This window comes from Danio rerio, chromosome 21 (assembly GCF_052040795.2).
Source record: "Danio rerio strain M-AB ecotype USA chromosome 21, GRCz13ab, whole genome shotgun sequence".
In the NCBI taxonomy this organism is placed as follows: domain Eukaryota; kingdom Metazoa; phylum Chordata; class Actinopteri; order Cypriniformes; family Danionidae; genus Danio; species Danio rerio.
The window spans coordinates 12760906-12777500 of NC_141041.1; the positions used below are offsets into that span (position 1 = coordinate 12760906).

Genomic DNA, 16595 nt, shown 5'->3' on the forward strand with positions numbered 1-16595 from the left:
AATTAAAGGGTGATTAAATTAACTAAATAATTTTCAGCATTGGGTGAACTATCCCTTTAACCCCAAACTTAAAGAAAAATGTAACTTGAAAGTAAAATTGAAAGATACAGACTTGTAATTTATCTTTTTCCAGCCTTTGTGGAAGCTGAAGGCACCACATCTGAGCTCGGTTTACTGGACAGCAGATCTGTGGCTGAAGAGTCTTCCACTGCCTGTTTCTGGGACACAAAAATCAGACGTTTCAGTTTGGTGAAATGAGAGTCAGCTTTGCTGTGTAGCACCACCCTGTGTTCATAATCAGAACACCCGGATGAAGTATGGTTTATAAATGCAAAGCCTGTGTGTATCAAAGCAGCCGCAATGCTCAAACAACACAACCTTGCCACATATTTAAATGAATTTGCAAATATACAGCCATGAGATGTGTTTCAGCTGATGAAATGTTTCGTTTTTTTGAGTTTGTGTTTCTTCATGCTGCCGTTCATGAGTGAAAGCCGCTGTATAAGAACCAACTTCATGCATTTGATTTCCAAACACACCTACCTTTGGTTTAGACTTTGGTTTCGCCCCCTTTCCCTGTAATCAGATAGAGACCCCTGATATAAACTGGTATCAACCAGAATGAAGGGTCTAGGGGGAAAAACCTGGTGCTGCTCAAACACTTCTGTCCTACTTTTTCATTTACAGTTCTTTTAATGGTTTATGTCTTTAAAGGTGAGATACTGCAAGCTAAAATACTGTTTTTCATGCACCTGACAGTTTTGGTTCATTTAGTTTGACTTTTTTGTCTAATGCAGTGGTTCTCAAACTGTGGTACGTGTACCCCTAGTGGTATTCAGGCTTTCTTCAAGTGGTACGCAGAGTAAACGCTGAATAATTTAAGTAAAAAAATTAACACACTTTCAACCCTTTGACGCATACGATAACATCAATGTGAAAGATCTAATTTATAATTTAAATAAATAAATCCAAATAATATATTTAAAATACAAGTGCATGTTTAGATTTTAATGATATACAAATAAGTCATACATACATGCAACATATATTTCAAAACTTATCAAAAAGAGTTCATATATGAATAAGACGACATATAGCCTATATTTATGAGGTCCAAGGAACATGTCCAGGTTTTGATGAATGGGCTACTATTTGTTAATACTTTACATTTAAGTAGAGCAGTTCTCTTTTTACTTTTTAAGAACAGTGCCATTTTTAATTAACTTTTAAAAGCACATTTTAATTTAAACATTACTTATTTTTAAATCTGCAGGCACAGTGCAGTGTTAATGTTCAAACTATTTATAATGTTTAAAGTGGCTGACAATAATACATTTTCATAATAATAGGACTTAATCTGCCTCGTTTTTGAACTGTGCAGAGCTGTAGCTGCTTAATTAGGCCTGCTACGCTACTGCATTTTAACACTGGTCATTATGGTGGTACTTGGAGAGACAACTTGTTTCTGAGGTGGTATTTGGTGAAAAGGTTTAAGAACCACTGGTCTAATGTAAGCATGAACACATTGAAAATACACCTTTAAGCTTTTCTCTTGATGCATTTCATTAATTTGTGTCAGTTTATAGTAATTATGGTAGCACTTTAGTTTAAGTGTCGATTTTCACTAATAAAATAGTGGCTTATTATCTGCCTAGATTTTGGCTGTTATTATAAAATACATATTCTCTATGATATTACTCAAAGTCCCTAATCCATCCTAGTACCTAAACCCAACTACTACGACTATTAATAAGCAGCAAGTTAGAAGTTTGAGTCAAAACTGACAGTTTAAGTGATCGATTAACCAAAAAGTGAAAGTTCTGTCATCATTTATTCATCATTTACTTGTCACAAACCTGTCTGAGTTTCTATCTTCTGTTGAAGACAAAAAAAATAGATATTTAGATTAGATAAAATATTATTAGATATTATTAGATAAAAAAAAAGATATTTAGAAAAATGTTGAAAACCTGTCACCATTGACTTTGATTGTTTTTGTTTTTCCTACAATTGAAGTCAATGGTTACAGGTTTCTAACATTCTACCAAATATCTTCTCCTGTGTTAAACAGAAAAACAATTATCTCAAAAAGATTTGAAACTACTTGAAGGTGAGTAAATATGGAGTAAATTTTTTATTTTTATGTGAACTATCCCTTTAATTGTTTATTAACAATGAGAAATGTACCCTAAAATAAAATATGACGGCAATTCAAATACATGAGTTTAAAGGCTATGTACTGTACAACAAACTTCACAATGTTATTCAGATCTGTATTCTGAAGGTTTTTAACAAAGATATATGTTCATGCATTTCCATATTTTAATAAAAAATCCTTGCAGTTCACAGTAATAAAAATCCTGATATTTCACAGTATTTTCTGTATTATAGAGTGAAAAACATGACTTCATCCAGTGTTCAGATTTCCATGCTACAAATGTATGCAAAGTAAGCACATATTTAGTTAAATAATGGCTCATTAAATATGCAGAAAAGGGTAGAAAATTAACTATTAATCATCACCATGGATTGATTGAATTAGGAACTGCAAACATTTTATAATTTGTGTAATGCAAGAAAGGTTTGCAATTCCTAATGCAATCAATCAATCAATCAATCAATCAATCAATCAATCAATCAATCAATCGGGGAATGATGGCGATGATTATTAGTTTATTTTTCGACCGTATTGATTTGGAGTGATTTAGGTGATGCTTCAGCTCTCCGTTACCTTTGCTTTGCTGTCTTTGGCTTTGGGGTCAGTCAGGTTGGAAAGCACGTTGTCTGCCAGTTTGTCTAAAACCGGACCGGTTGCCTGTAAACAGACGAAGATGCTGTTATTTGTGTGAAGAAATTAGAGGAACATTGTTGCAGGTTTGTTTGCGGTACCTTAAAGGTTGGTGGTGTTGGTTCAGGGGTGAAGCTTTTGCCATCAGATACAGTGGGCTTTACAGTCGGTACATCTGAAAAATCACTAGACAACATGTCCAGAGCCGCTGAATCGTCCATTGATGGCTGAGAGACAGAGATGGAGAGTCAAAAATGTGCAATGACTACTGAAAAACCAAGGACATTTGTGTAAAAGGCATTGTTCTTTATAGGTTATAGGAGCAGGATTGTAGTGTCTTGATAAACACCCTTAAATATTGTCTGGCTTAAGGATTTGTAGCTGTTTGTTTCAGTAAATATAATGCTTTTATGACTGAAGAAACAAAAAAATTAAAAAGTTTATTTTAAAAGACCTATAAAATGTCATTTAGTGTAACAAGTAGTTTATATAGCAAAATAAATACATATATGAAGACATGATTACTACTTAAGGATCACATTGCAGCCACAAAATGCTAATTAATTATCATTTTAAATATTTATACTTTGCCATTTTCTTTAAACTACTAGGTTTTACCCATTTGTCATGTTAATACTCTCTAAAAATATACAATTTTATATGCTCGCTTGGTGAAACATTTGTTGTACATGCTATGTACATGCTATGTACATGCCCAATATCGACACTTGTGGAAAGCCAGTTGAAACGATCATTCAGTCAGATTTACGATTATCATTTTTTAATAAATATTTTAATAAAAACATTTCAGAATAAGCAAGTTGTTTCATATTCAACAAAAGCTATACACTTTAACAAAATAACACACTTAAGTTTTTCTTTGTTGTACCATCAATTTATGTCTGTAGATTTCAGTTATAATCAATATTTTTAAAAGCTGTTTTCTCAAAACTCATTTTTCTTCCAGCACTGAATCATAAATTGCCACTATAATAACACTTGCATATATTTTATTTATATGCATCACTATTCTGAAGGTTTTTACAGAGTTTTAAATCATTAATGTACATGCTGAAGAGTTCTGGGCCTAATATCGACCCTTGTGGAACATCAGTAGAAAGGCTCATTCAGTCAAATTTATAACTATAATTATTATTTTTTTTTGCATATTTTAATAATTACAGGTCAGAATAAGGGTGTTGTTTCATTTTCAACAAGTTATTTAAATATTAAAACACACAAAAGTTTTTCTTTTGTTGCACTTGTCAACTTATACCTGTAGATTTCAGGTTTAATACATATTTTTAACAGTCATTTTTTCAAAATGAGCTTTCTCTCCTTTTCTGAATAATAAGATGCCACTATAGCAGGACTTGTATATATTTTAACATGTATACATTGCTATTATGAAGGTTATTACTGTGTTTTAAATCATTAAATGTTCATGCTGAAGATTATTGGCCCCAATATTAACCATTGTGGAACACAAGCTAAAAGCCTCATTGAGTTAGATTTATAGGTAACACTTTACACTAAGGTTCATTAGTTAATGCATTTACTAACATGAACTAATCATGAACAATGCATGTACAGCGTTTATTATCATAATTGAACATTTACTAATGCATTATTAACATCCAAGTCCATGCTTGTTAACATTAGTTAATGCACCATGAGTTAACATGAACTAACAATGAACTACTGTATTTTCATTAACTAACGTTAACTATTATGAACAAATACAGTAGTAGATGTATTGTTCATTGTTTGTTCATGTTAGTAAATGCATTAATTATTAAACATTAACTAATGAACCTTATTGTAAAGTGTGACCCATTTATAACTATTCATTTTTTAAAAACATATTTATAAAATACATGTCAAAAAATTTAATTAAAATTTAATAATTTATGTCCATTAAGCCGAATGATAATGCAGCAATATTTCCATAATTATTATTATTATTATTATTTTTTAAAACATTAAAACCACACACTGCTTAAATTTCATCTCATTTTTCTACATCCTGTCCTGTTCAACATCTTGTTTACACTCAATAATTCACTGAGTACCTGTTTTGGTTTGGCGTCTTTCTTCTTTGCTTCTTCAAATGCCTGTGAAGAAGACCAAAGAATAAGTAGGGCATTTCTATGGTTTTAATCATCTATAAATGAAATCCAGTGAAAGGGAACATGAAGGAAGTAAAGTCACCTTGCGATCCTCCGCAGTGAACCGCTGATCTGGTGGAAGGGAGTCGTCTCTCTCACCCGGTTTACTCACTCTCTCTTCTATGACCGTCTTCTCCTGTGGTGGGAAGAGAGATGGTAAGAACTTTTCCACCTTTACATATTTAAGCACACTAAATGATTTATCCCATGTATAGACCATTTCAATGTGGTCATGTCATTGGCCCATGAACATATCCTGCTTGTTGTCAAACTATTTCATAGCTGTAACAATTCAATCGTAACTTCAAGTTAAAACAGCTTTAATAACATTATTTATCAATATGTGGCTCTTTTTTTCTATTCTCGGAAGCTATAGAAATTAAAAATGTAAAACAGGAAATGGGTTGGGACAATTGTTTTTGTTTTGGTCTATAGTGCACTATGCATCATTCAACGCACAGAAAACAGTAATTGTGTGAACAAGCGACTGATTTCAGCTGCAGCTTCAGCATCTTGAAGGGGCGGGATCTTCAGATCCTAGAGTGCATTTGATTGGTCAGAAAATACAAAACACAGAGGGATTTTCTGATTTTCTTTATGTTTTGTATATATCTAAGCCAGATAATCTTATCAGTACCATTCATAATAAAAGCATTAAAACTTTTTTTTATTTAATGGGGACTTCAAACAATGCAAATCCCATGTAAATGAAATGACTACTGCAAACTGGACCACTCAATTAAATCCTCTCATAAATGTAGCATCCTATTATTAATGACTGCAAATACAATAAGGCTTCTAATCTTTTCATCACTTATGTTTTAATGTGTCTTTAGTATATCATATCTCTAATTGTTTAATACAGCTAGAAAATATAATGTGCCAAATAGGTCCTGATGTACAGAAAGGCATGGTTAGTTATTCGTATTAGGCCATATGCAGCCTATAAGGCATTAAGGTCCTATTATCAATGTCACTCAGTCTAGCTGCAAATCAAAAGGTGATCAAGCTTTCAGTGTTGCGGCCCCAAGGCTCTGGAACCGTCTCTCTCTGAACATCAGAATTTATCCCGCATTGGATGCTTATAGATCTAATTTAAAGGCTTATTTTTACTCTCTAGGCTTTGAGTGATGCATGCATGTTATTTTATATCTGTATTTCAGTTTATACATTTTATAATTATATTTTTAACACAATTTTGTATATATTTTTTTGTATTGTTGTAAGGGACTTTGGATCAACTACGATTGTGTAAAATTGTGCTCTTTAAATAAAGTATGCCTTGTCTTGCCTATTAGTTATTGTTGACTTAAACTTTCAAAGTGGAATACTGAATGGACACATATATTATTTATAATATCATGCACATATGCAGCAAATGTTCCTCTCTCTGTATTACTTTTCCCTATAAACCAATAATAAGATGATTTTAACATTGTTCTGCAGTTGAAACATTCATTCAGTGATTATTTGAGATGCAATACATTTCAAGAACTTGTACTGTTACTTTCATTATGCCTTCTTATGTTTATACCTATGACACATAATTATGACATCCTGCTTTCACTCACTTTAAAATGTAAAATGTGATTGGATGGTCATTTTGTTATACAAAACATGTTACGACATGTCTGGCTACCATTAATTAGGCAATATTCATTTTACAGAAGATTACACTGTAAAATCCAATAAGTTAAGGTAACTCAAACCATTTGAAGAAACCGATTGCAACAAACCATTTAAGTTCAAAAACGAATCCTAATGAGTGCTGTGAACTTAATCCATTTGAGTAAACAAAGCAATTTGAGCACAGTAAACCCCAATAAATGAAGAGAACTCAAACCAACTGAGTACTATAAAGTTAAGGCAACTCAAACCAATTGAGGAAAGTGATTGCTGCAAACCATTTGAGTTAAACTAATCTATATGAGTACTGTGAACTTACTCCATTTAAGTTGAAGTAATGAGGTATTTAATAACTCATTACCTTCAACACTGAGTTCAAACTCTTTTTAAATGAGTAGAATTAACTTAAGTGAGTAAGTTTTGAGTTAACTACACTCATTTCATTTGATAAAGTTGCCTGTTGGGTTTTATAGTGTGCTAAAATTCAGCAACTAAGAATTTTAGGAAAAGATTAATGGGGGATTTTTTTCACAATAATACACAAAAATAAAACACTGTCCCATATAAATACAGGTGAAGTGGTTTACTGAATGGGTGTTACCTTAACGACAGTTTTAGGTAGGACAGGGGCGGGTTCAGGGGCTGCTTTAATGTCTCCCAGAGTTTCTGACAGGGCATCTAGAGCTGATGAGGTTCCGTCTGACAACTTTGACAAACAGCAGAAATGAAAGTCAGTATCGAAGAAAAGTGCGAATGTGTATAGATGTCAATAGAGAAGAAATTCACCAGTCTGTCGGAGCGTGGGGGGCCAGAGACGGCAGAATGAACTGAAGACGCAGAAGAAGAAGCGACGAAATCACCAGCAAGAGCATCTAAAGCTGAATCTGAAGACTAAAGTTGAGAGTGAGAAAGAGACAAAATAGAGGTTGAATATAAACATTATTTTAAAAAACAGTGTTTGTAAAAATTCATTAAGTATGCATTAAGTTAAATTGTTAGAATTAAAATGAAAATGATTCAGTATTTATTAACAAGCAAAGAATCACAAAAAAAGCTTTTCACGAAAATATTAAGCAGCACAACCATTTTCAACATTGATGATACTAATCAGAAATGCTTCTCAAAGAGCAAATGCACATTTTTGAATAATTTTGCATGATGTATAATAATAATCATAGGAATAAATCACATTTGAAAATACACCTTCATAACAGAAATGTTTAACTTATTTTAATTTGAAATATTTCACAATCTTACAGTAGCATTTTTTGCAGCAGTTTTAATCAAATAAATGCAACCTTACAGAGAAGCTCACAATTTTTGCATCTCACTGCTGTTTAAGAGAAACAATTAAGACATTTGATGTGGACTCGCCTTGGCAGAGGATTTAGAGGCAGGGGAAACAGCCGATGGTGCGGAAGGAGTTGTAAAATCCCCAGACAGAATATCCAGAGCTTCATTAGCATCTAAGGAAGGCTGGGGATATAAGAAACGTCAACCAATGAAATCACAGAATCCAGCAGCAAATTATCAATTATTACATGACACTGATATAAATATATACATACACAGTTGGAGTCAGAATTATGAGCCCCCCTTTGAAATTTTTTTTCTTGTTTTAAATATTTCCCAAATAACGTTTAACAAAGCAAGGACATTTTCACAGTATGTCTGATAATATTTTTTTCTTCTGGTGAAAGTCTTATTTGTTTTATATCGGCTACAATAAAAGCAGTTATTAATTTTTTTAAACAGTTTTATGGTCTTTACTAGACCTTTAAGCCCCTTTAATTATTACCCTAAACTGCCTAGTTAACCTAATTAACCTAATTAAGCCTTTAAATGTCACTTTAAGCCGTATGGAAGTGTCTTGAAAAAATATTTAGTAAAATATTATTTACTGTCATCATGGCAAAGATAAAAGAAATCAGCTATTAGAAATGAGTTATTAAAACTATTATGTGTAGAAATGTGTCTCTGTTAAACAAAAACTGGGTAAAAAAAATAAACAGGGGACTAATAATTCAGGGGGGCTATTAATTCTGACTTCAACTGTATTTAACAGTCATGACCAGCTGCATTAAAAGAACCAAATGCCTATATAAGCATATAATATTAATGTGCATTAAAAACCGGCAAAGATTGAAAAAGATTTGCAAATAAAGCATGACAGATAAATCTGACAAATTCCTTAATGTGTAACACAAAAATGACATGTTACTATGTGTTAATTTATGTAAGGCATTTTAAAGACACATTTTGTTAAGCAGGAAAAAAGCTACAGCGGTTTCGCCAGTTAAAACAACTTCCACTTGCATTACCGGAAATTTCCAGAGAAATGGCGATACTAGCTGAATTCCCAAACTCAGTTAAAGCTAACAACTGTGAGAGCATATTACATCTTTCTGAGGAGGAGGATATTTCTTGAGATCTTCCTCTTTGAATCTGTATTCTGGTGGGAGTGTGTCGTCTCTTTCTCCAACACGAACTCCTTTCTTTGACGTCACATCCTTCTCCTGCTCGAAAGACATTTAGATATTAATTTTTTAGCACTCAGAAATGGAGCACTGACATCTTTATGAAAGCAATAAATCAAAGAACAGTTGTATTGGACATCATTATTACATGTACGATGTCCTTAGGTTTCAGGTCAGGTTGTTTTTTTGGTGGTTCTGGGGCAGAAAGAGTGTCGCCCAAAGCACTGAAAGGATCCTGCGAGTATGAGGAAAGGAGAGAGAAATGGAAAGAGTTTAAAGATCTGTACGTTTCAAGTGGAATCCAAGCAGTTTTAAAAATAGGGTTCAATAGACAGCAAAAATGTATAAGCTATATATAAGCTACAGATATGGTTAATAAGATTAATTTATTAATATGATAATGTATTTTCCTCTGGAACAATACCTCATCTGGGGTTTGTGGTGGGCCTGGAGGGATGGTTTTAGGAGCAGCTGAAGAAACCTAGAAGATTAGAACAGAAATACACAAATATTTATCATTTCTGAATGAAAACTAATCTGGAAATATACACAGGAAATATTGGACAAAGTGCAAAAAAGAGGACATTATTTAAACAGTGGTGAATGTAATAGACAAACAAAAAAAATAGTAAACTTACAGATACCCTATTAAAACATTGCTTTTTACTGGATATTATAGAATTAGCGGATTATTGTTGTACAAATATCAAAAGCACTTGTTGATAAATCAGGGCTTCCCACAGGTTTGATATATACAGTACTTGCAGTGGCAGCCAGATTGAAACACCTTTTACCCACAGCACTTAAATGGTCAACTACATGCAACAAACAAAGGATTTGTGTGATTTTTAACTATGTTTTAATTTATTATGACACTGTTATACACCTTTTCTTTTCAATGGGTTAAAGTTATTAAAAAAAAGGTTGTTGAAATAAAAGAAATCCACTATTTCTCTTACTTTTATGCTATTTTGGAGCCATGTGCACCCACAGACAGGTAAAGGATGCTGTCTCTTTCTAAAGTTGCTTTATTGGTATGACATATACAGTATTGCCAAAGCATTTTATATATGTGTAAAGTATGTAATATATTAACATCATTAAAAGTAATAAAATATACAGCAAATGAGAAATAAATATCAGAAAAAAAAAATTACTAGCATAAAAAGTGTAGATTATTTAAATAAGGCAAATTAGTTGATTAGCCATTTCTAATGGTGTACAAATATTTGGCAGCCATTATAGATGTCATTTTGTTCTCTCCGAGTATATTGTAAAGTTTATCTAAGTCGTTTATTAAATGATTAATCATTTAATGCTTCTCTTGCGGCTGTACGTGTGCAGTCAGCTCTGAAAAGGTAATGCGAAAACGCATACAAATAACGGCAACTTTAAAAAGCAAAAGTAAAACCTGAATATCAGACATTTTAGGAGATTTAGAAACTACACTCAAACACATTTTGATGGAAAAGGCGCATCTCTGTGGATCTGCAGAGCACGTGAGATTGTCTGTGTGAGTGACAGATTGCGCACACACAGAATCAGAAGTAGGAAACCTGCACTGGCTTATCGATAGTGAATGTTTATCTTTCTTGGACGGATACAAAAAAGTGTAAAAGGATGATAATAATAGTATTATTCATGTGTCACCACCAAATATACTTGGGCCAACGCTAATATACCTGGGCGGTCCGCCCAAGTAAAGTCTATGTGTGGGAAGCACTGTATATTATATAAGAAATTCTATGAAGTGATCAAATAAGCACATTTATTACTATTTACTTTGATTATTTAAATTCGTATTTAATTAAATTAGATTTTTTGTATTTCACTACTCAAATAAAAGTTCTCAGATAAAATAAAAAAAAAAACTCTAAAGCATTACAGATGAAAAATATACTTTGTCCACCACTGTTTAAACAATTTTTGGTACCTTAGGAGCAGAATGTGCCGGAGCCACGAAATCACTTGACAGAGCATCAGCTTTAGTCTAAAAGGAAATTAAAAAGACAGAAGACAAGTAAAGTACTTTAATCTGTGCAGGAAACATTAAGACTGCCAAAAGATGATTAAACCAACTTAAAACGTGAGGCACTTTTAAGAAATTTGCTGTTATTTTTTTGCAGAATTACACCTGAATAATTTACAGTAAGCCAGTCATTTTAATATACAATTTTTAAAGTAAAAATCCTCAATTACTGTCCTACCTTGGGAATATCTTTGGTCTTCTCAGGCACTGCAGCATGCTTCTTTGTGTCCTGATTAAAAACACTGTGGTTAAACAACTATTTAAATGCATTTTGACAAGCTGCTTTGTACTAATAAATTATTGTGAAAAGTGTTATATAAATAAACTAGACAGTAAAGTTCGTCGAGACAAACTTTGAGGCTGGCTTGACAAAGCCTGTTGGTAATAGTTTATTTAGTTTAAAAACAGTTTGAAAAAGTATAAGTAGCATGTTATTAGCATTATTCTAGCATGAATTAGCATGATTCTAGCATGGATTAGCATGTTATTAGCATGAGTGTAGTACAAATTAGCATTTTATTAGCATGATTCTAGTATAAATTAGCATGTTATTAGCATGCTTCTAGCATGAATTAGCATGTTACTAGCATGATTCTAAAATAAATTAACATGTCACTAGCATGATTCTAGTATGAATTAGCATGCTACTAGCATGATTCTAGTATGAATTAGCATGTTACTAGCATGATTCTAGCATGAATTAGCATGTTACTAGTATGATTCTAGCATGAATTAGCATGTTACTAGCATGATTCTAGCATGCATTAACATGTTACTAGCATGATTCTAGCATGAATTAGCCTCTTACTACCATGATTCTAGTATGAATTAGCAGGTTATTAGCATAATTCTAGAATGAATTAGCATGATTCTAGTATGAATTAGCATGTTACTAGAATAATTCTAGCATGAATTAGCATGTTACTCACATGATTCTAGCATGAATTAGCATGTTATTAGCATGATTATAGTATGAATTAGCATGTTACTAGCATGATTCTAGCGTGAATTAGCATGTTATTAGCATGATTCTAGCATGCATTAGCATGTTACTAGCATGATTCTAGTATGAATTAGCATGTTATTAGCATGATTCCAGTATGAATTAGCATGTTATTAGCATGATTGTAGTATGAATTAGCATGTTACTAGCATGATTCTAGTATGAATTAGAATGTCACATAGCATGCTTAGGTGGTTGCTAGGGTATTCTGAGTGGTTGCTAAGTCGTTGCTAGGCAGTTGCTAGGGTGTCCTGAGTGGTTGCTATGTGGTTGCTAAGATGTTGCTAGGCGGTTGCTAGGGTGTTGCTAGGTGGTTGCTATGGTGTTCTGAGTGGTTGCTAGGTGGTTGCTAAGGCATTGCTAGGCGGTTGCTAGGGTGTTCTGAGTGGTTGCTAGGTGGTTGCTAAGGCATTGCTAGGCGGTTGCTAGGGTGTTCTGAGTGGTTGCTAGGTTGTTGCTAGGCAGTTGCTAGGGTGCTCTGATTGGTTGCTAAGGTCTTGCTAGGCGGTTGCTAGGGTGTTCTGTGTGGTTGCTAAGATGTTGCTAGGTGGTTGCTAGGGTGTTCTGAATGGATGCTAGGTGGTTGCTAAGGCATTGCTAGGCGGTTGCTAGGGTGTTCTGAGTGGTTGCTAGGTTGTTGCTAGGCAGTTGCTAGGGTGCTCTGATTGGTTGCTAAGGTCTTGCTAGGTGGTTGCTAGGGTGTTCTGTGTGGTTGCTAAGATGTTGCTAGGTGGTTGCTAGGGTGTTCTGAATGGATGCTAGGTGGTTGCTAAGGTGTTGCTTGGCGGTTGCTAGGGTGTTCTGAGAGGTTGTTAGGTGGTTGCTAAGGTTTTGCTAGGTGGTTACTATGGTGTCCTGAGTGGTTGCTAGGTGGTTGCTAAGGTGTTGCTAGGCGGTTGCTAGGGTGTTCTAAGTGGTTGCTAGGTTGTTGCTAAGGTGTTGCTAGGTGGTTGCTAGGGTGTTCTGAGTGGTTGGTAGGTGGTTGCTAAGGTGTTGCTAGGTGGTTGCTAAGGAGACCTAGGTGGTTGCTAGGCGGTTGCTAAATGTTGCTAGGTGGTTGCTAGGGTATTCTGAGTGGTTGCTAAGGCGTTGCTAGGCAGTTGCTAGGGTGTCCTGAGTGATTGCTAGGTGGTTGCTAAGGTGTTGCTAGGTGGTTGCTAAGGCGTTGCTAGGTGGTTGCTAGGGTGTTCTGACTGGTTGCTAGGTGGTTGCTAAGGTGTTGTTAGGCGGTTGCTAAGGTATCCCAAGTGGTTGCTAGGTGGTTGCTAAGGTGTTGCTAGGTGGTTGCTAGGGTGTCCTGAGTGGTTGCTAGGTGGTTGCTAAGGCGTTGCTAGGCAGTTGCTAGGGTGTTCTGAGTGGTTGCTAAGGTGTTGCTAGGCGGTTGCTAAGGTGTCCCAAGTGGTTGCTTGGTGGTTGCTAAGGTGTTGCTAGGTGGTTGCTAGGGTATTCTGAGTGGTTGCTAAGGCGTTGCTAGGCGGTTGCTAGGGTGTCCTGAGTGGTCGCTAGGCCCTTACTAAGGCATTACTAGGCCGTTGCTAGGTAGTTGCTAGGCGGTTGCTAGGGTAATTTGGGTGGTTGCTAGGCAGTTGCTAGGGTACCCTGGGTGGTTACTAGGCAAGCCCCACATACATGCTTGATAAAACATTTATACTTAGTAAGCATTTCTAGCAAGTTACAGTACTTGGCTAGTCAATATTAGCATGTAGCTAATCACTGCTAGCATGTGTAGCATATAGGAAGTTCCGTTTGCTAGCATGAGTCAAACGAGCCAATCTCCAAGTCTCTACGATGTTCCGATGCTGGGATATAGCTGTTGATGAATGGTTGTTAGGGTACTCTGTTTTGTTGCTATGGGCGAGGTTACAGAGTGAACTTGAATGTGGTTGGTTGTCTAAGTCAAATGAACCAACTCCCATGTCTCTATGACACTGCTATGCAAAGATATGCATCTTGGCTTATTTTAATGGAAGTCTATGGAATAAATTTGGGGGCGTGGCTTGTGAGCTTCATTATCATATTGAGATGCTCATTGGTTGTCTGAGTCAGATGAGCCATCCCCCAAGTCAATAGGACACTGCTAAGCAAACATATGCATGTAGGCCAGTTATTAACGTGAGTCTAGTATGAATTAGCATGTTACTAGCATGATTCTAGTTCAAATTAGCATGTCATTAGCATGTTTCCAGTATGAGTTAGCATGTCATTAGCATGATTAGCATATGAGTAGCATGTTGCTAGCATGATTGGCATGTCATTAGCATGTTAGAATTATAAGCATTTGATAGCACAGCTAATTACAGTCTATAGGACAGTTGCTAGGGTGCAGTATGTGGTAGTTAGGGGTGTGGCTAGAAAGTTAAAAGGCCATCAGTGGTTGGCTGCTGGCTAGACTGAGTTAAATGAGCTCAGCCATTAGTCTCTATGACAGTCTGATGCAGAGTTATGAGCTCACAAAGTTTGATCCCATGTAAAGTCAATGAGAGTCTTTTGTAATGGAAGTCTACGGGACAGTTGCTAGGGTGCAGTATGTGGTAGTTAGGGGTGTGGCTAGAAAGTTAAAAGCTCATCAGTTATTGGCAGTTTGGTAGTCTGAGTTAAATGAGCTCAGCCATTAGTCTGTATGACAGTCAGATGCAGAGTTAAGAGCTCAAAAAGTTTGATCCCATGTTGAGTCAATGAGAGTCTTTTGAATAGAAGTCTATGGGACAGTTACTAGGGTCAAAAACTGGTTGCTAGGGCGTGGCTAGAAAGTTTAAAGGTGATCAGTCATTGGCAGTTTGATAGTCTGAGTTAAATGAGCCCAGTTAGAAGTCTGTGTGACAGTCTGATGCAGAGTTATGAGCTCACAAAGTTTGATCCAATGTTAAGCCTATGGGATTTTTCCGACAGTCCCGGGACGTTTTTCGGAAAACCGAAAGTCGGATCAGTCCGAGGAGATATAGCAACACGAGTCAGAATAGTTTGGAGGTCTGGAGCGAGTTTGGTGGTAATAGCTCAAAAGCTCTAGGAGGAGATAGAGTCAGAAATTTAGTCTCAGAAGAATAATAAAAAATATAACTAGACAGTAAAGTTCGTCGAGACAAACTTTGAGGCTGGCTTGACAAAGCCTGTTGGTAATAGTTTATTTAGTTTAAAAACAGTTTGAAAAAGTATAAGTAGCATGTTATTAGCATAATTTTAGCATATATTAGCATGTTATTAGCATGAATTAGCATCTTATTAGTACGATTCTAGCATGGATTAGCATGAATTAGCATCATTCTAGCACGATTTAGCATGTTACTAGCATAATTCTAGCATGAATTAGTGTGTTATTAGCATGATTGTAGTAAAATTAGCATGTTAATAGCATGATTCTAGCATGAATTAGCATGTTATTAGCATGATTCTAGCATGAATTAGCATGTTATTAGCAAGATTCTAGTATGAACTAGCATGTCACTAGCATGATTCTAGTATGAATTAGCATGTCACTAGCATGAGTCTAGTATGAATTAGCATGTTACTAGCATGATTCTAGTATAAATTAGCATGTTATTAGCATGGTTCTAGCATGAATTAGCATGTTATTAGCATGATTCTAGCATGAATTAGCATGTTACTAGCATGATTCTAGCATGAATTAGCATGTTACTAGCATGATTCTAGTATGAATTAGCATGATTCTAGTATGAATTAGCATGTTATTAGCATGATTCTAGTATGAGTTAGCATGTTATTAGCATGATTTTAGCATGAGTTAGCATGTTACTAGCATGATTCTAGCATAAATTAGCATGTTACTAGCATGATTCTAGGATGAATTAGCATGTTACTAGCATGATTCCAGTATGAATTAGCATGTTATTAGCATGATTCTAGCATGAATTAGCATGTTACTAGCATGATTCCAGTATGAATTAGCATGTTACTAACATGATTCTAGCACGAATTAGCATTTTACTAGCCAGATTGTAGCATGAAGTAGTGTTATTAGCATGATTGTAGTAAAATTAGCATGAATTAGCATGTTGTTAGCATGATTCTAGTATGAGTTAGCATGTTACTAGCATGATTCTAGCATGAATTAGCATGTTACTAGCATGATTCTAGCATTAGTTAGCATGTTATTAGCATGATTCTAGTACAAATTAGCATGTCATTAGCATGTTTCCAGTATGAGTTAGCATGTCATTAGCATGATTAGCATATGAGTAGCATGTTGCTAGCATGATTCCAGTATGAATTAGCATGTTACTAACATGATTCTAGCACGAATTAGCATTTTACTAGCCAGATTGTAGCATGAAGTAGTGTTATTAGCATGATTGTAGTAAAATTAGCATGAATTAGCATGTTGTTAGCATGATTCTAGTATGAGTTAGCATGTTACTAGCATGATTCTAGCATGAATTAGCATGTTACTAGCATGATTCTAGCATTAGTTAGCATGTTATTAGCATGATTCTAGTACAAATTAGCATGTCATTAGCATGTTTCCAGTATGAGTTAGCATGTCATTAGC

At 34.9% G+C, this 16595-nt stretch overlaps 1 protein-coding gene across 53 annotated transcripts in view; it reads right to left on the minus strand.

The window, feature by feature from the left end:
• cast (calpastatin) overlaps positions 1-16595 on the minus strand; it is a 92276-nt gene that overhangs the window by 2462 nt on the left and 73219 nt on the right. For 29 of the 53 annotated variants that reach the window (XM_087300045.1, XM_087300036.1, XM_087300072.1 and 26 more), the window contains 13 exons: positions 11267-11317; positions 10993-11049; positions 9484-9540; positions 9208-9294; positions 8982-9098; positions 7957-8058; positions 7369-7473; positions 7184-7288; positions 5000-5092; positions 4861-4902; positions 2890-3015; positions 2732-2815; positions 113-218 (listed from right to left, as the gene is read on the minus strand). In XM_087300045.1, the coding sequence (XP_087156171.1) occupies positions 120-218; positions 2732-2815; positions 2890-3015; positions 4861-4902; positions 5000-5092; positions 7184-7288; positions 7369-7473; positions 7957-8058; positions 8982-9098; positions 9208-9294; positions 9484-9540; positions 10993-11049; positions 11267-11317 (1125 nt within the window). In that variant the 3' untranslated portion in view covers positions 113-119. Of the gene's footprint in view, positions 1-112; positions 219-543; positions 577-2731; positions 2816-2889; positions 3016-4860; positions 4903-4999; positions 5093-7183; positions 7289-7368; positions 7474-7956; positions 8059-8981; positions 9099-9207; positions 9295-9483; positions 9541-10992; positions 11050-11266; positions 11318-16595 lie in introns of all 53 variants that reach the window. The other 24 variants (XM_087300067.1, XM_087300056.1, XM_087300064.1 and 21 more) reach the window with 1 other exon arrangement.